This window comes from Pristiophorus japonicus, chromosome 1, assembly GCF_044704955.1.
Source record: "Pristiophorus japonicus isolate sPriJap1 chromosome 1, sPriJap1.hap1, whole genome shotgun sequence".
NCBI lineage: Eukaryota > Metazoa > Chordata > Chondrichthyes > Pristiophoridae > Pristiophorus > Pristiophorus japonicus.
Window position 1 is genome coordinate 457218949 of NC_091977.1, and position 19964 is coordinate 457238912.

At 43.7% G+C, this 19964-nt stretch overlaps 1 protein-coding gene across 3 annotated transcripts in view; it reads left to right on the plus strand.

Moving 5' to 3' along the window:
• The first annotated feature begins 3849 nt into the window (after positions 1-3849).
• cnbd1 (cyclic nucleotide binding domain containing 1) overlaps positions 3850-19964 on the plus strand; it is a 272191-nt gene continuing 256076 nt past the window's right edge. For all 3 annotated transcript variants that reach the window (XM_070893726.1, XM_070893742.1, XM_070893736.1), the window contains exons 1-2: positions 3850-3964; positions 14263-14335. In XM_070893726.1, the coding sequence (XP_070749827.1) occupies positions 3910-3964; positions 14263-14335 (128 nt within the window). In that variant the 5' untranslated portion in view covers positions 3850-3909. The remainder of the gene's footprint in view (positions 3965-14262; positions 14336-19964) is intronic.

Here is a 19964-nt window from a genome sequence, read left to right on the forward strand (position 1 = left end):
CGCAGGATGGACTTTATAAACTTCCCTATGACCAGGGAGGCACAGACCGGGAGGGCTTTGGGGTTCTTGAGAATAGCAAATTTCCCCAAGGTGCAGGGAGCTATAGACTACATGCACATCACCCTGAAAGCCCCTTTACAGAACCCGGAGGTGTTTCGTAACAGAAAGGGATACCACTCCCTGAATGTGCAGCTCGTTATCGACCACAACCAAATAATCATGACAGTAAATGCTACATTTCCAGGCAGCATCCATGATGCGCACATCCTGCGTGAGAGTGCTATCCATGACTTGGTTGTCAATCAGTCAGAAGATCATGGTTGGATGGGTGGGGGATAAAGGATATGGCCTTGCCAGCTGGCTCATGACCCCCCTGCGTAATCCCCAGACGGAAGCTGAGAAGCATTACAACGAAAGCCACATAGCTACACGCAACATCGTTGAAAAGGCAATTGGAGTGCTCAAGCAGCGCTTCAGATGCCTGGACCACTCTGGTGGCAGCCTACAACACCACCCTGACTAGGTCGCTGAGTTTATTGTGGTGTGTTGCATGTTGTATAACCTAGCTATAAGGAGAGGGCAACAAATGCCAGATGGGGCTGTCGGTCCACCTCAGGAAGGAGTGGAGGCGGAAGAGGCAGACGAGGAGGAGCAGGAGGAGGAGGAGGAGGCTGGTGAGGACCTCGGGGAGGACAATTAGCCTGGCGATGAATTCATGGTCCCACCACCACCCCTCCCCTCACAGAAGACTGGAGAAACCCCGTGGGAGTTACGCGGCTGCAAAGCTGTTGCGCCAGCAGCTCATAAATGAACGCTTTGCATTAACTTACATTGGGGACAATCACAGTTACAGTTACAGTTAGACAACAGTTGCATTTGTGTTGCGTTATGTTTTAGCCTTGCCTGCTCTGCCCTGGCCTTGCCATTGTTGGTCAACAGTTGTATTAATGCTTAACTTAACTTATGTTATTGTAAGACAATGCACAACAATTGTTAAATTCAATAAAAAAAAATGTACAAGAATTTTATAATCATTTTTAACAACACCCGCCCTCCCCCCCCCCACTCAACTATAAACGAACAGTAAAAGTAACAGTAGCAGTAAGAAAACACAATAATAAAAAAAAAATATTAACAAAAACAACCCTCCCCCCCCACCTGGACCTGCGGCCACATTTCCCTCCAGATCCTTTTCCCCCCGTATCTTAGGCCCACCTGCCCGTTTTGGTCCCCGGAGACCGAGACAAAGCTGGCGTGAAGCGGGCAACAGAAAGGCTTCCTGCCGTGGTGGGAGTGTTGGAGTGGAAGACAAAGTTGTCGGATCATCTTCTGAGTCAGGAGGAAGTGGTCCCTCCGTACTCGCTTGAGTGCTCGGGATAATATTCCGACATAACACAACACCTTGGGGTGCAGCGCGTGCTCAGCCAACAGCGCATGCCACAGGGCATTGGTGGTGGTGGTCTGTTCACGCATCTCTTCCAGTGTCTGCTGTGCTACCTCCAGTAGCTCAGCTTGCACAGCAAACAACTGTGTAAAGTCACGCGTGAACTGAGTGAAACCCTGGAGAAGCTTGCGACCTATCGCGGCCGTCTCCGAGCACAGGGAGATCAAGCCCTTCAACTGATCGTCCATGGAAGGTGAGTGCAGACCTCGCTGACCCGGCCTCCGTGGGGTCGGCGTACGCTCTATCATGCACCTTGGCGTTGCCGGCTGCACACCGCTTGGTCCTGGTGCCTTTTTTGACTCAATTGAGATGACCGCAGGTTCATCCCCCTCCGTAAGTTGTTGCTTCTCCTCCTCCTCTGGTTCAGTGGTGGTGGTGTCATGCTCCTCCTCCTCCTCCTCCTGTTCCTCCTCACCACCCGTAGATGCAGGTCAGGTGCAACCTCCACTAGCGTCTCTGGTTGACTTTAAAAGCACATTTGAGCTTATTACTGAGCTTATTAGAACATAAGGGTACACATCACCGAGACACGTTACATATTAATACATGGATTTCACTGCCCCAGAAAGCCGTAGTGGCTGCATCCCTTGCTCTTATTGATTCTTATGCACAAAGGCTGCATGCATGACATGATATGACATCATTCGTATATTGCATTATAATTACAGGATGTTACATTACTTTTTAAAACTGTTTGACACATTACTCACAAGATGCATAGCTGGGTTCCGCAAGACCGCGGGTGGTGGCCGAACTGCTTTCATGGCCCACCAGCACGGCTGCACACTCCGAGGTCAGTAAGTGGTTGCAGCTGAGCAGTACCGCCTTCGGTGCGTCTCTGCTCACTGCTGCTCTTCTTCTGTAAATGAGAAAATTAGCATAAGCTAATTGACTAGATAGTATCATGGAAACACAACAGTTTAAAACATTACATGCAAATAGGATCAACAATTGATGCATGATGAAACAAAGCTCAGCATGTTTAGGAGCTACAGCTTGACACATACATCTCTCTATACTGCAGCAGCCAGAGAGACTTAACAAGGGCACAGGTTCATAGCCCTGTCCAGAAACTAGCAGGGAATATATATTTATGTGTATGCATGTATATATGCATTTATGTATGTATGTATGTATGTAAATAATTTACAACATTTACAACAATTAATTAAACCAATACAATATAAAATCTGTACTTACTCTTGCTGATGACACCAGGCTGTTCCAGCGTTTGCGGCACTGGTCAGGCCCCCTCGCCTCGTGGGGCGCTGAGGAGATGACGTCAGCTATTTGGGCCCAAATCTTTCTGTAGGCCCGGGGTGGAGGTTTCCCACTGCCACCCCAGGTTAATTCAGCCCACCTTGATTGAACCTCTTGTACGAGGGCCTCATTGGCTTTGTCGGAAAAGGGCTTTGCCCTATTCTGATCCCCCTCCACATTTTCTAAGGAAGGCATCCTTATTATAAGTAATTAACTAGTATTATAAGTCATTAACTAGTATTATAAATAATTAAATAGTATTATAAGTAAGTAAGCAGTCTTTAAATCCCTTCCCTCGATCTCTGCTTTCCTCCTCTCCTTTCTCTCTCCTCTCTCTCTTCCAGCAGCCTTCTGCGCATATGTCGATGACCCCTGACCTCCCGAAACACGGGAAAAACTGTCACCAAAAGAAAAAAAATCGCATGCACAGAAGGCCATTGCTAGGGAAGCTTTTGCCTTCCACATCACTGGCCGTTCGCTGGACCCACGTTACATTGTTGACCTTTTACATCGCCCATTTCACATTGCTGGCCTATTGCCGAGTGGAAAATCCGATCCAAAAAATGGGCAATGTTCCAGCGATCGGTTAGGCTGAGACATCGACCATCACTGGAACATTGCCTATTTTTGGGGCGATAGCCAGCAAAGTGGAAAGTCTAGCCCATAGTGCCTTTAACGTAATAAAACATCCCAAGGTGTTTCACAGCAGTGTTATAAGAAAAGAAAGACTAGCATTTATATAGCGCGTTTCATGACCATCGGACGTCTCAAAGCGCTTTACAACCGTTGAAGTACTTTTGGAGTGTCGTCACTGTTGTAATGTGGGAAAGGCGGCAGCCAACTTGCGCACAGCAAATTCTCACAATGTGATAATGACCAGATAATCTGCTTTTTTGTTATGTTGATTGAGAGAGATTGAGCGGAAAACAGATACATTTGACATTGTTTTTGCAGCGCAGCTAGTTCAATTTTGTTATTCCATCCCATTTTCTGGGGATTGAGGTAGAAATTATATCCACATTATATTTAAATCAGTTACTATTTCACGCACAGACTCACACACACATGCCTGTTCTCCCGCCCTGTGACAGACAGAAGCGAGAATTGGATGCATCACGTGCTCCGGCACCGTGTGGTTCCCATGGAGACGGACGCCGAGCCTGGCGACCGCGGCTGTGGCCGGCTGAAGCTCCGAGGGAAGCAAAATGTTGGGCGACGCGCCGGCAGCGGGCAACGAGAGCCGGCGGCGTCTGACTCAGGGTAAGAAAGCGTAAGAATGTTAATGGCTACAATCAGTAATTCGTCAGTTAGAGGTGGAGGTAATATTTATCCGGGGGCAGCCCAGCATTCCCGGCTCTCTCACCCTCATCAGGTGCCGTCAGCGACCTGGCTCAGCGGTCACATTCTCGCCTCTAAAGTCCGAATATTGTGGATTAATGCCTCATTTGAGAGACCTGAGCACATAATGTAGGCTGACACTTTGGTGCAGTACTGCGGCAGTGCACCATAGGCCGGAGGAGAAGTCTTTTGGATGAGACATTAAACCAAGGCCCAATCTGGCCCCTCGGATGGGTGCAAAGTATCTCTTAGCATTATCAAAAGAACAAACGAGTTCTCCTGGTTTCTTGGTCAATATTTATCTGTCAATTAACTATCCCTAAAAACAAATGATCTGGTCATTTTATCTTATTACTGTTTGTGGGATCCTTACTATGTGCAAATTGGCTTCCATGTTTCCATTACAAAAGTCACTACACTTCAAAAGTAATTCAGTGCCTGTGGAATGTTCTGGGATATCCTGACCGAGGAAAGGGGCTATATAGATTCAAGTTCTATCTTTTATGAGCACACTTTAATGCACATTTCCTGTTCCAGTGTGAAATACCTTGCATTTGTCCACATGGAAATCTTTAGCTCACTTGCTTAATTAGTGGAGATCACTGCAAGAAAGAGGAAGAACAAACTCAGGGCGTGCTAAAGTGCTTCTCATTTAATTACTTTTTTGAAGTAATATAGGGAAAATGTACTTATAGTTGACCCTGAACTCTCTAGCTGAATGTCATCAGTAAATTTTATAACATGGCGTGAGGTATCTTATGTAATCCATTTATGAATAATATGAACAGCAGGAAACATGGAATACACTCCTTTGGATTTCCATGTGTCACTGCTCCAGATTAGATTTTTTCCATTTTTTGCCTTTCCCTCATTTTCTGCAACCAATCTAGTTTTCAATCTAGCTATTGTATGAATCTTAACTTTCATAAAAATCCTACATGTGGAATTTTATCAAATGTCTTGTGAGTATTCAAGTTGAATATATCCACTGAATGACCCTCACTGAACAATTTACCTCAAAAAAAAATCTATAGATTTGAGAGACACTGGTGCTGTAAGATGTGTATTTGGGAGCTGATTACTCCCCGGAAATCGGCGCAGTCCCAGCCTGCAAGACCATCAGCAGGCCGGGGCCATTTGAAGGAGTAACGTGCGGCGGCATGCCACTGCAGGGAGCAGCGCGTGCTACTGCAGGAGGGCGACGGCTGACTGCAGTGCGGGCAGGTACAGCAGGAGTGGAGAGTTCAGGGCGAAGGAGCGGCAAGAATTTGTAGAGGAATGTGATCAGGGCCCAGGAGAGGCGTACGTTTGGGGCTCAGAAGAGGCGAGTGCCCAGGTGCAGCACGGGCCAGCCCACACTGCAATATGTGTGCGCACTAGGTCTGTGCAGCAGAGCTGGTCTCCAGTCGTCTTGGTTAATCCTTACCACTGGACCAAAACCTAGCTCTGTCAAGCCCGTGTGATGGCTGGGGTGCAACGGCCACCATACATTAAAAAAATCCACGCACAGGCATCTTCCACCCTTCAAGATGTAGTTCGGGATCCGGAATATTAGGTCCTTCATTGAAACATCTGTGAACTCATCCCTTTTTGGCGTGGAAGCAGGTCATTCTCATTTCGAGGGACTGCCTATGATGGATGGGTGGCTCTGATGTTTGTCTTTTTCCAACTCTGTTAGGATGAACTTTTTTTTAAATTGGAAAGACTTGCATTTCTATAATGTCTTTCACGACTTCAGGATGACCCAAAGCCCTTTACAGCCAATGAAGTACTTTTTGACGTGTAGTCACTGTTTTAATGTGGGAAACGCAGCAGCCAATTTGCGCACAGCAAGCTCCCACAAAACGGCAATGTGATAATGACTAGATAAACTGTTTTAAGTGATAATTGAGGGATAAATATTGGCGAGGACACCGGGGATAAATCCCCTGCGCTTCTTTGAAATAGTGCCAAGGGATCTTTTACGTTCATCTGAGAGAGCAGACAGGTTTTGGTTTAACCTCTCCTCCGAAAGACCGCACCTCCGACAGTGCAACACTTCCTTAGCACTGCACTGGAGTGTCGGCCTAGATTTTTGTGCTCAAGTGACAACTCTGGAAAGTGATGATTTTTCTGGTGACGTCTGAATAATATGACCACAATGCACTTGAAAGGGAAAAATTGCAGTGCTATGGGGAAAGATGAGGGGAATGGGACTAATTTGGATAGTTCTTTCAAAAAGCCAGTACAGGCGTAATGGGACAAATGGCCTTCTGTGCTGTATGATTCTATGATATGTAATTATTCTCTTCAGGTTAATCCACCTTCGTTCTTTGTGTTAATTCAAAAGACCATCTAATTAGTCATCATCTTCAACTGAGATTTTGCATCTGTTATACCACTAAACTCAAATTCCCGGTCCAATTGTCGCATTTGGACGCTGCTTTTGACTACAAATAGCATGTAAATATTTTGCTTACTATTGATTTTATAATTACACAGAAACCTCCTCATGGTTTTTTTTTAAGGAGCATCTCTTTTGCAATTACTATCACCCATTTAATCTCTTCATTAGTGCGGCCATCTGATGAATACCCAAGTACAACATTTTAATTTATTTCCTTAGTGATCACTTTTAAGGTCAACATTTGAGAGATTCTTTTCTTTGTGATCACCATTGACTTCATCTTATTTGAATTCAACAATAAAACCATGGCCTAGAAATTGTGGTGGGAGGCTTCCCATGGGCGGATGCCTCCGATCTGAAAAATTTCTACAAATCTACCTGGTGGCCTGGGAGATTTTGAGACCTCTGGTCCTAGGCCTCTATGTGAAAGCCTGCGTATAGGCCCATTTATCCCAGGGACTTAGGCACTTTGTATGTGTCCTGGGGATCACGTGGGCTGGCTCAACCAATCCAAGTAATGGTATTCCCATTCATACTTATGGTGATTCCAAACGGAATCACCATAAGTATGAATGGGAATAACCCCAAAAACACACAAACACTTAAAAAATATATATCTTTAAATCACATATTTAAAATGAATCAAAATGGAATTGAATTAATAATTTAAAACAAAAATGTAATTTTTGAAAAATAAATGTACTTATTTTAAGAGTCTAAAAATAAACTTATGTTATTTAACAGGATTTTAAATGTTTAAATTATTAAAAAAAATGTTTTTTTGTCCTTTTAGAAGCTTTTATAAGTCGTAAGAATTTGAAGGGCATTCGCTGGGCAGAAGTTGGGCAAATAGCTCAACTTTCTGCCTGGGGAGGCCCTTTACTTCCAAATGCTTGCGATCTGCCAAGAGGATTCTTGACAGATTGCAAGTTCCGGGATTAGGTACATGCCTAAACCCGGAACCTGTGGGGTCCCTATGTGCGCATGCGCACTTCGTACGTGCCTGCAGGGGCTGCAAATTCAGGGCCCATAATATAAACTCTGCACTCGAGCTTCTAGATATGTGTTGTAAATTTCACATTTAGAAATAAATAACTGCTATATGTACATGAGCACACCTTTACTGTTGAAGTTAATTAAATGCTGAATCAGGCCCCAGAGTTATGATTTGATTTTAGCAACTGCCTTTTTTCTAATTACCATATTTTAAAAGTCCCAATGTTGGCTAATTCTGTGGTAAAGGAGGAAATAACTTGCATTCATGTGGCACCTTTCACATGCTCCCAAATACTTTACAGCCAATTGTTATGTCTTCAGAAGCTCTGATAATGACTCCACGAGACAATGTGTTTACTTGAACTGTAGTGACCTTAGTCCATTTAATGTAACTCCAGAGTGACGATCACACATGGTGGCCTGCATTTTATACTAGGCTTGGCACACCTGTACAGGTAACCTACAATTCTCCCACTGCTGTGCCCTCTGGTGGCATACCTTGTAATAGTAGAAGCAGTAACCATGTAGGATACATGACACCAATGATGTGATATTGAGATGTAGTCACTGTTATAATGTAGAAAAATGCCACAGCCAGTTTGTGCACAGCATAGTTCCACAAACAGTGATGAGATAACTGACCACATGATCTGTTTTTGTTTAGTGATGTTGGTAGTGCCAGAGGATCTTTTATATCCACCTGAGAGGGCAGATGGGGGCTTATATTAACATCTCATTCAAAAGGCAGCACCTCAGACATTATAGTACTCCTTCATCTCACTGGAGCAGGACACTTTGCAGCATATGCCGTTAGTTAGACTTTTTCCTGCACCCTTCAGCTCAATTTATTTTGCACGGTAACTTGCAGGAAGTGCAAGCTTATAATGGCATGGCAAGGGCAACGGGGCATCTGGGACCTTAGTGAACGGTGTGACCAACAGTGTACCAACTTAACCAATGAGATTTAAGAATTGAAAAAGAAACCGAGGAATGACAGAGAAGGAGGATGAATTAGAGTGGGTGAATTTGAGACAAATCAGATACAGAAAGAGAGGGAAAGAAAGACAGAGAGAAAAAGAGACAGAAAAAAATGTAAAAGATTACATTTTGACATTTAAAAAATCTCTAACAACAATTTATAACTTGCAGAAATGAGATTGAACAGTTTCATTTGTTCCCTTTCTGTGCCAGAGAGGTTGATTGGTGTTGCATTAACAATTTATCACATTGTTAAAAAGGTACTTGCACTGTTAAGTTCTAGCCCTAACATTCTACGGCGAGTTTAATGGGCAATTAATAAGAAAATCCAGTAAGTTCTTAAAAATAACGGGAAGGCTAAGGGCAAGATGCCTTTTGTGCAAAGCAAATGTTGGAGTAGCGTAAATCGACCAACAGGTTCTGGAGATTCGCAACTCACGACGTATCTATTAATTCCTTGAACTTGCCGGCTGATTTCACATAAATAATGGCCCATTGTTTTTGGGAAGCTTTGGTTCCTGGAATTGTCTCCTCTGATAATTGTTTTTAATTGGTGCCAAATTATTCAATGTGATTTTCACATTCCAGTAAATATCATATTTATAGTAATATGGTTTCATGGGGATTCATTCTTAATGGATTTTTCAGTGCTATTTTATAGTCATATTAGTGGAATGTTGTAACTTTATTAGTGAACTGCCAAGTGAAAAATGTCATTTTGGATGGCAAAGATCTTTTTAGTCGGATGGACATTGTATTTTCTACTACTACAAGATTTATCCTTGACCACTCCACCTCCTGATCTGTGTGCTTTGCTTTGGCGACATTGGGGGAAAAAGTGAATATCTGGTTTTGAGGCGCTAATATCGCCTGGTCACTAAGTGATATTTAGCTCAATGATACCGATATTGATTTTTAGCACCCTAAGAGTGAAGTGGAGCACTAAGGGAAGCTGGTAGTGCTACTGATGCCAAAATACCGGCATTCTCGCACTCAAAGGGGAGGTACTTGAAAACTTTAAAAAAATTGCAAATTAACTAATTTGAACATAAGGCACAGCAAAGAAAGTCAAATCAATGCAAATAAAGTTAAATAAATCTCTAAAACGTATCTGATATACTCATCCCTTTCATTAGTGCCCTGGGACAGCTCTGCACGCCTGCTTTTTCTGGCGAGATAAGCACCAGGTGGTAAGGCGGGTGAAAATATTTAAATTGGCTTCTGTGGCCCTACAGGGGCGTTGCATACTGGTGCAACATTCCCTGGAGCTAAGGTAAAACCCTAATCAAATTGGCGAACAGTGCTAATATCGCTGCGCCATGGCGATAACCCTTTAATGTCCCTGTAGTGCCTCTCGCGAGTGCTAACAGGTGGCGCTAATCTATTCAATTTTTCACCCATTGTCTCTTGGAACAAATTAGCTTCCATATATGTAAGCTGATGTCGCCCAGCAACAATTCCATCATTCTGTGCTGTCAAACTGCCTATGGAGTGGAGGGTAGCCAATGTAACCCCACTTTTTAAAAAAAGGAGGGAGAGAGAAAACAGGGAATTATAGACCGGTCAGCCTGACATCGGTAGTGGGTAAAATGATGGAATCAATTATTAAGGATGTCATAGCAGCGCATTTGGAAAGAGGTGACATGATAGGTCCAAGTCAGCATGGATTTGTGAAAGGGAAATCATGCTTGACAAATCTTCTGGAATTTTTTGAGGATGTTTCCAGTAGAGTGGATAAGGGAGAACCAGTTGATGTGGTATATTTGGACTTTCAGAAGGCGTTCGACAAGGTCCCACACAAGAGATTGATGTGCAAAGTTAGAGCACATGGGATTGGGGGTAGTGTACTGACATGGATTGAGAACTGGTTGTCAGACAGGAAGCAAAGAGTAGGAGTAAATGGGTACTTTTCAGAATGGCAGGCAGTGACTAGTGGGGTACCGCAAGGTTCTGTGCTGGGGCCCCAGCTGTTTACACTGTACATTAATGATTTAGATAAGGGGATTAAATGTAGTATCTCCAAATTTGCGGATGACACTAAGTTGGGTGGCAGTGTGAGCTGCGAGGAGGATGCTGTGAGGCTGCAGAGCGACTTGGATAGGTTAGGTGAGTGGGCAAATGCATGGCAGATGAAGTATAATGTGGATAAATGTGAGGTTATCCACTTTGGTGGTAAAAACAGAGAGACAGACTATTATCTGAATGGTGACAGATTAGGAAAAGGGGAGGTGCAAAGAGACCTGGGTGTCATGGTACATCAGTCATTGAAGGTTGGCATGCAGGTGCAGCAGGCGGTTAAGAAAGCAAATGGCATGTTGGCCTTCATAGCAAGGGGATTTGAGTACAGGGGCAGGGAGGTGTTGCTACAGTTGTACAGGGCATTGGTGAGGCCACACCTGGAGTATTGTGTACAGTTTTGGTCTCCTAACCTGAGGAAGGACATTCTTGCTATTGAGGGAGTGCAGCGAAGGTTCACCAGACTGATTCCCGGGATGGCGGGACTGACCTATCAAGAAAGACTGGATCAACTGGGCTTGTATTCACTGGAGTTCAGAAGAATGAGAGGGGACCTCATAGAAACATTTAAAATTCTGACGGGGTTAGACAGGTTAGATGCAGGAAGAATGTTCCCAATGTTGGGGAAGTCCAGAACCAGAGGTCACAGTCTAAGGATAAGGGGTAAGCCATTTAGGACCGAGATGCGGAGGAACTTCTTCACCCAGAGAGTGGTGAACCTGTGGAATTCTCTACCACAGAAAGTTGTTGAGGCCAATTCACTAAATATATTCAAAAAGGGGTTAGATGAGGTCCTTACTACTAGGGGGAATCGAGGAGTATGGCGAGAAAGCAGGAATGGGGTACTGAAGTTGAATGTTCAGCCATGAACTCATTGAATGGCGGTGCAGGCTAGAAGGGCCGAATGGCCTACTCCTGCACCTATTTTCTATGTTTCTATGTTTCTAACTTGCAAATGAATGAGAATCTCCAGGTGACATTTAGGAAGGTGATGCACATCATTTCTGGATCCCAGCAAAAACTCAGTTTCCTTGACACTGAATCTGTCCCTTTCTCCGATTGATCATTCTGGATTGTTGTTTGACACAGAGATGAGCTTCTAAACCCACATCCTATCTATTGCCAAGACTGTTTACTTAAACCTTCACAGCATTTCTTGCCTCCTTCCATACCTCACCTGCCAAAACTGTTATCCACATTTTCATTACCTCTAGACTCAATTTCTCTAGCAGCCTGAATGGCAGAAGTCTGACCTACAAATTCCAACTTGCTCAAACCTCATCCACCCATACTAAGTCCTGATTTCTCACCACATCTGTCCTTGCCTTGGTAGAATATCTTTCTGTCCACTGATGTATGAAATTTTAAATCCTCATGCTTATCTACAGCTTCCTCCACCATCACCCTACCCTAACTGCAACATAAAGACATAAGAACATAAGAATTAGGAGCAGGAGTAGGCCATACGGCCCTTCGAGTCTGCTCCACCATTCAATAAGATCATGGCTGATCTTCGACTGCAACTCCACTTTCCGCCCGGTCCCCATATCCTTTGATTCCCCTAGAGTCTAATATTGTTGCCTTCCATGGTCTCTGATTCCTTAACTCTGGGTGTGCATTCCCCTCTCTCTGCTCCAACACATTGGTGGTATAGGCATACTCTCTGTCATTCCTCCCCAATATCACTCTGTCCTATTTATGTGGTTACCTCTAAATCCCATTCCTTTGACCAACCATTTGCTCATTTCAAGACCCTCATAAAGGCTTGGCAGCCACTGCTTTGTTCCTCTTCAAAGCACATTTAGATGTTTTTCTACATTAAAGATGTAAAGGAAAGTTGCAATATTTTTATAATATTTCTATAGATTATAATTTGGATATACAATAACGCATATTTTGAAGAAAATTACCAAACTCAATATCCTACCTCAGCATCTCCTAGCCCTATAAGCTTTCTGCACTAATACCTCTGCCACTTTTCTTCCACGCTGGTTAAGCTTCTTCAATTAATGTGCTCCTCCTGTGGTTTCGCTCTCAGTAAGGCATTTACACACAATGTTTTCATCGATGTCCATTAAAACCCATTTGCATCTCATTCTTCTATTTTTTTTAGAGATTGAGCTCAGTTGCCAAGCAACCCGCTCACAGCTCTCCCTTATTCTTTGCAATACGGATAAAGCAGCTTAATTTTAATGCCAAATATTGATCTACTCCTGTCCAGGGTCTCATTCACCTTCTGCTTGTGAACTGGGTTTCTTGACTTTTAACAAGATTTTCTGAGCAGATTTGCTATTGGTGTTACTGTCCAATAATTTCTAGTTTCTAAACATCACAATGTTCTGTGATTACTAATAAAATCTCTGATGGATTGCTTTACTAACTCCCAGAAGCAAGGTAGGATTCAGTGGAACCATCACCCCTGTGCTCTCTGACTTACATTGGCTCCCGGTTAAGCAACGCCTCGATTTCAAAATTCTTATCCTTGTTTTCAATTCACTTCATGGTCTCACCCCTCCCTGTAGAGGGCCCAATTTTTGTCATGACTTGCTCCAATTTTTTTTGGAGTAAGTTGGTTTTTCTGGCGTAAGTTGAAAAATGCCATTTTTCCCAATAAGCTTGCTCCAGAGTAACTTAGTTAGGTCCGATTTTTATTTTTTAGTTCAGTTTTTTTTCCAAAAGGGGGCGTTCCCAGCCACTTACGCCCGTTTTGGCCATTTATGCCACTTTGGCCAGCTAAAACTTACTCTAAATCGACTTAGGTCAGCGTATGTGGCCAGCTCTGAAAAACATTGCGGGCAGTGAAGAAAGCAGCGCACATTAGTACATAGGCGGACATTAGGGCAGGGATAGGGGAAGGAAGGGAACTGGGTTGTGGGGGGGGGGAGGTGAGGGGGCGCGAAACAAAGCAGTACATTTGCACCAAGCACAAAAAGTAATAAGCAATTAATTAACAAATTAAAAAAATAGAAGGAACCCTGCACCTAAAGCACCAAGACCAAAGTAATAAGCAATCAATCAATCAACAACAAATAAAAAATACAAGTCCTACCTTAGGGAACGCAGCATGCCGCCGATGAGGGAGCCCATTCGGCCAGGGCTAGGGACGGCGTGCTTCGGGCCCCTCCCACACAGCCTGCAGCACACACTCTCAGATTCGGCCAACTCTAGCACCGAGGAAAGGCTGGGGAGTGGCCAGAATCGGGAGGAAGATTTTCGGTGGACAAAAGCAGTGCACCTCGGGTGTGGGCGCCAGAAAAAGGGGTTGGAGAAATTTGAGCCCTCTATCTGTAATCTCAGTCCCACAAGCCCCAGAGATATCTGTACTTCTCTAATTCTGCCCTCTTGAGCATCCCTGCTTATAATTGCTCAACCATTGGTGGTCATGCCTTCTGTTGACTAGGCCCTAAGCTCCAGAATTCCCTGCCTAAACCTCTCCGCCTAGGACGTCTCTTTCCTCCTTTAAGACGCTCCTAAAAACCTATCTCTTTGACCAAGCTTTTGGTCATCTGCCCTAATTTCTCTTTATGTGACTGGGTCGGTGTCAAATTATTTTATTTATAATACTCCTGTAATGCACCTTGGGATGTTTTACTACATTAAAGGCGCTATATAAATACAAGTTATTGAACTGAAAATGTGGCTTTAATGGCTCACTGGTAAATGTGTGCAGTTGCTGTTGCAACCCTGTTTAAAATGCCTTTATACTTAATAGTTTAAAAATGGGTCTTTTCTTTTTAATATAGACATACCTAGAGATTAAACGACATGCAAGTTATTTTACCAGGACAATAATTGTGCAAGATGTTTGAAAACAAATTCTAATTTTTTGTTTCTGTCCTGCTAGGAATGCAATATTTTTGGGGAATTGATTATCATAATTTGCAGAAGTTATGCGACATCAGTGGTTTACAGAACAGGTACCATTCAAAATAATAGAACTGATTTAATTCTGTTTTATGAACAACCTTTACAGGCAAGTACAAGAGTTATTAGCAATGACTCTGAAAGCTGCTGTTGCCAGTGAAACTGAAGTATGATTTAAATAAGTCAATTACTGCCCCTCCCAAAAAGGATATGGTCAAGCTTCTATGAGACACTGATAGCCTGGCTTAAAAAAAAAGTTGAACTGTCCAAAAAAGATGTGTTTTTTGTAATGAACAACTCTAGCACTTGAACTCATGGATTTCTGGTTGGGGATAGAACCATTTGAGCCATCAGGGCAGTCATAGTCTGAACTGATCTATTCATGTCAGGGTTATAGTGTCCCAGAACGACATGCTGGTGTTGCTGAAACCCTCATCCATGCCTTTTTTACCTCCAGACTTGACTGTTCCAAAGCTCTCTTGGCCAGCCTCCTATTTTTCACTCTGCATAAACTTGAGCTGATCCAAAACTTCGCTGCCCATATCCTAATTTGCACTGAGTCCCGTTCACCCATCACTCTTGGGCTCACTGACCTACACTGGCTCCTGGTCCAGTGACGCCTTGATTTTAAACCTGGTCATCCTAGTTTTCAAATCCCTTCGTGGCCTCGCGCCTCCCTATCTCTGTAACCTCCTCCAGCCCTACAGCCCTCTGAGACTTCAGCGCTCCTCCAATTCTGGCCTCTTGTGCATCTTCGATTTTAATCACTCCACCACTGATGGACATGGCTTCAGCTGCCTAGGCTTTAAGCTTTGGAATTCTCTCCCTAAACCTCTGTCTCCCTATCACTCTCTCCTTTAAGACTTTCCTTAAAACCTACCTCTTTGTTCAAGAATTTGGTCACCTGTCCTAATACTTCCTTATGTGACTTGGTGTCAAATTTTGTTTGATAATGTTCCTGTGAAGCGCCTTGGGATGTTTCACTATGTTAAAGACACTACATAAATGTAAGTTGTTGTTGCTGCCTATGTCTTAGTGAGTGAAATGAAACCTCTGAAATGAAAGTCTGTTATATAAATGGGCAGTACTAAGTAACATCTGACATATGCAAACCTCAGTGGATCATACTTTAGTCTCAACTTTACACTAAGCTTTACTGAATCAAATCCACCTTTAATAAGCCAAGTTTCAATTTATGTCAGTACCGAAGTTCTTACTCTAGCACAGTTTAGGTTACTGTGTGACCCTGTTTATACTGTCACGTTTGTTCTGGAATGAATTCTGCTTTTATAATTGAGTGCAAAGTTGGCAATTAAACCACTGCTGAATTGTGTGGCCGTGAAACATAAAATTTTCAGGGGCTGTTTTGATGCTGGTATGAGTTTGGAACTGGAGTCAAATCATGTTCAAAAATTCCAGGCTATCCGTCATCACAAAATCTAAAACCACTTTTTAATGCTCAGAAATGCTTTATAGAATTATAAAATAAAGCCATGTATGCATACGTGGCGTACTTGTGGAAAAATCAAAGTCACAATGTAACTGTTTTGAAAAACAATCTATAATTAACAATAGAAGGATTGAAAATTGACAGCCTTTAAATAAACAATTAAACTGAAACCACAGGAGATGTGAGAAGAAATACAATTGCTAAAACTGTGTAACTCAATACAGTTTGATAAATCAACACTTGATACCAGAGTGTCAACTCTGTTAATCCATGCATTAGCCCAGCTGTCTATGGTGGATTAAGATCTTGGGATGAGTAATATAAATGGGACTACTGGACAAAAGCAGTATGTTTGGTGACCAGTGGGAGTCAGGCATATTTATGGCCTGTGCTAGAGAAATGAAATTGAAACCCAAGCAGAGTAGTACAGATTACGCTGAGGCAAGAAGATATGAGGCAACCCCTTTAGAGCTAACTAAATTGATGTGGCTGCTGTGACTGGTATATCCTATGATATATGGGAGCGGATGGAATCCTCGCTGAGGCACTAAACTATGGCGGAGAGGCACTATTGGAATGAATGCATGACATCATCTCTCTCATCTGGAAGGAGGAGAGCATGGCGGGAGATCTCAGTAATCGTGCCCATCTTTAAAAAAGGGGCAAGTCCGACTGCGGCAACTACAGAGGAATCTCCCTGTTATCAGCCACTGGGAAAGTCGTTACTAGAATCCTCCTCAACCGTCGACCCCCTGTGGCTGAAGAGCTCCTCCCGGAGTCACAATGCGGATTTTGTCCCCTACGGGGGACAACGGACATGATTTTTACAACGCGACAGCTGCAAGAAAAATGCAGGGAACAGCACTGACCCTTGTACATGGACTTCTTTGACCTTACCGCGTGATGCCTTTGACACTCAACTGGAAGGTTCTTTGGAGCGTTCTCCTCCATTTCGAATGCCCCCAAAAGTTCGGCACCATCCTCCGCCTGCTCCACGATGACATGCAAACCGTGATTCTTATCAGCGGATCCATTACAGACCCAATCCACGTCTGGACTGGGGTCAAACAGGGCTGCATCATCGCGCCAACCCTCTTCTCAATCTTCCTCGCTGCCATGCTCCACCTCACACTCAACAAGCTTCCCGCTGGAGTGGAACTAAATTACAGAACCAGTGGGAACCTGTTCAACCTTCATTGTCTACAGGCCAGTTCCAAGACCGTCACAACCCCTGTCGTCGAGCTACAGTACGCGGACGACGCCTGCGTCTGTGCACATTCAGAGACTGAACTCCAAGTCATAGTCAACATCTTCACTGAAGCGTACAAAAGCTTGGACCTTACACTAAACATCCGTAAGACAAAGGTCCTCCACCAACCTGTCCCCGCCGCACAGCACTGCCCCCCAGTCATCAAGATTCGCGGCCCTGGACAACGTGGACCATTTCCCATATCTTGGGAGCCTCTTATCAACAAGGGCAGACATTGACAACGAGATTCAACACCGCATCCAGTGCGCCAGTGCAGCCTTCAGCCACCTGAGGAAGAGAGTGTTCGAAGATCAGGCCCTCAAATCTGCCACCAAGCTCATGGTCTACAGGGCTGTAGTAATGTCCGCCCTCCTGTATGGGTCAGAGGCATGGACCATATACAGTAGACACTTCAAATCACTGGAGAAATACCACCGACGATGTCTCCGCAAGATCCTGCAAATCCTCTGGGAGGACAGATGCACCAACGTTAGCGTCCATGACCAGGACAACATCCCCAGCATTGAAGCACTGACCACGCTCGATCAGCTCCGCTGGGTAGGCCACATTGTTCGCATGCCTGACACGAGACTCCCAAAGCAAGCGCTCTACTCCGAACTCCTTCATGGCAAATGAGCCAAAGGCGGGCAGCGGAATGTTTCAAGGACACCCTCAAAACCTCCTTGATAAAGTGCAACATCCCCACCTGGGAGTCCCTGATCAAAGACCGCCTTAAGTGGAGGAAGTGCATTCGGAAGGGCGTTGAACACCTCGAATCTCATCGCCGACAGCATGCAGAAACGAAGCGCAGGCAGCGGAAAGAGCGTGCGGCAAACCTGTCCCACCCACACTTTCCCTCAACGACTGTGTGTCCCACCTGTGACAGGGAATGTTGTTCTCGTATTGGACTGTTCAGTCACCTAAGAACTCATTTTTAGAGTGGAAGTAAGTCTTCTTCGATTCTGAGGGACTGCCTATGATGATGATCCTATGATGTTGATGGAATCACCAGTCATCATATTTTCTGGCTGATACAGTCTTCTGATGGAGAATAAAATTAGACCCAGAGCCTTGAAAATGTTTAGTGCATTCCACTTTGTAGATTCAGCGTCTACCCAGTGAATAAGGAAAGAACTTTGAGGCAGCTGTCTTCTTGGATATGTATAGTGTGCTTAAGATTGGGAAGATCTCAATCAAGTATGATAGCTAAAACATTGTAACTGAGCTGTGGAAAATGATTGACTCTTTGTTCAAATGGAGGATTGTAGAGGGCTGAGTGTATCTGATGACTGAAGGAGCAATAGAACAGTATGATCAAGCCCACTTAAAATAATTTAACACAGAAAAAAATTATGGTATGGTCCATAGTCAAAGATAAACGAGAAGTATAGTTGTACAACTATTGAGATCTTTTCTGTAATTTTCAATAACCATGAGATGAGCTGCATCTGTTTTTAAAGTAGTTAAGTGGTGTATCTAAGCAATCACAGCCTAGATTTGACATAATTTATGTGGATCATCTGAAATCATGTCAAGGAAGGAACATATCCTGCTGAATGCTTATGGTCGTGTAGCAAGTTTATATGTGAAGCTGAAAAATGATGGAGATTGAGATTTACTGAGGAATGTGAAGCTGAAATGGTCTAGTTTCATTCCGTGACAATATTGTTGCTGGGGTTTAAAGCTTGAGGCAATGTTGTCTCCTCAGAGACTGCAACTAACTACCAATAAATCAGTCTATTGAGATTTTACACTGAAGGGTTGAACATATACTCCTGAGCATTTTGGAAAATGATGGGGAGTATGCTTGTGGTTTCCTGATATGTGCTGGTGGGCAAGGCCCAAGTTGGGAGCATGCATTCATAAAGTTCACCCTTGAATTTCAAAATAAATTTCAGTTAACTGTTCTAGAAATTAATGGGAATCTGTTTTGTATTTGTGAAATGCAATCTTATCTGGACCTAAAGTTATTTAAAGTACTTTGGGTTATTATTGAATAGTCTCCAAAAATACAACGCTTATCTATCTTAATCATAACATTCTTATTCTTTCTTTATATTCTCCCATCTAATGCCTGTTAGTATCTTTCAATATATGATTTTTGTAAGCTTTGAAGATAATTTTTTTAAAAATGGGTTCTTCTAATAGTGCCACGCTTCTGAGCTAATGCTGCCACTGAATTGACTCCATTGATGTAGCTGTTCGAACTAACAGGTTAGTTTGTCTGAAGTTGCACAGAATACAATGTAAAGCACTCCAAAATCCTTTTTAATGCAATTAAGGCTGTTTGCTGCCAGATAATGACCGAGAAAGTCGGGTGTTTAGCCCCAACCACTACTGCCAGATTCAGGCGAAAAAATGGCAGTCACTGTTCTTCTGCCAGCTATCCGTGGGTCTCACGGCGGTGGCCATTTTCGGATGGGCGGGAGTGCTGCTGATATTAGCGATCGCTAAAATCAGGGAAATGATGCAGATCGCGAGGTCAGTGAATGTGCATCACTTACTTGACGGCTGAGCTGCGAGTTTGGTGTTCGTCATTCAACTCACCGGCTTGCCTTAAGTGCAATAAGCTGAGCAAGCAGGAAGGAGGCTCCAAGAGTGGTATTTAAAGGGATCGTCAGCAACTATTTACACCTGACATATTTGTTCAGTTTTATTGGCTGTGTGCAACTTTCTCTAACTCCAGCAGCTTTATAAACTTCTTGCAAGGTTCTAAGCTAACAGGAAATTTTGTTGCAAGTGGAGAATGCTTTCATTATTATTTAACAGCTTCTGCTCACAACACTTGCTCAGTCATGGGGGCTCTGCGGGTGCTCAATTATCTTCAGGAGAGGGAGCAGAATCAGCGAAGAAGGGGAGAAGATGCATGCAGATGGAGGAGGATGCAGGCCTTTTCCACCAAGGGTCTTCCGAGAGCACTTTTTGTATATCCATTTAAGTGAGGAGATGCACAGAACTCTGCCACCTCCTGCAGTCATTCCTG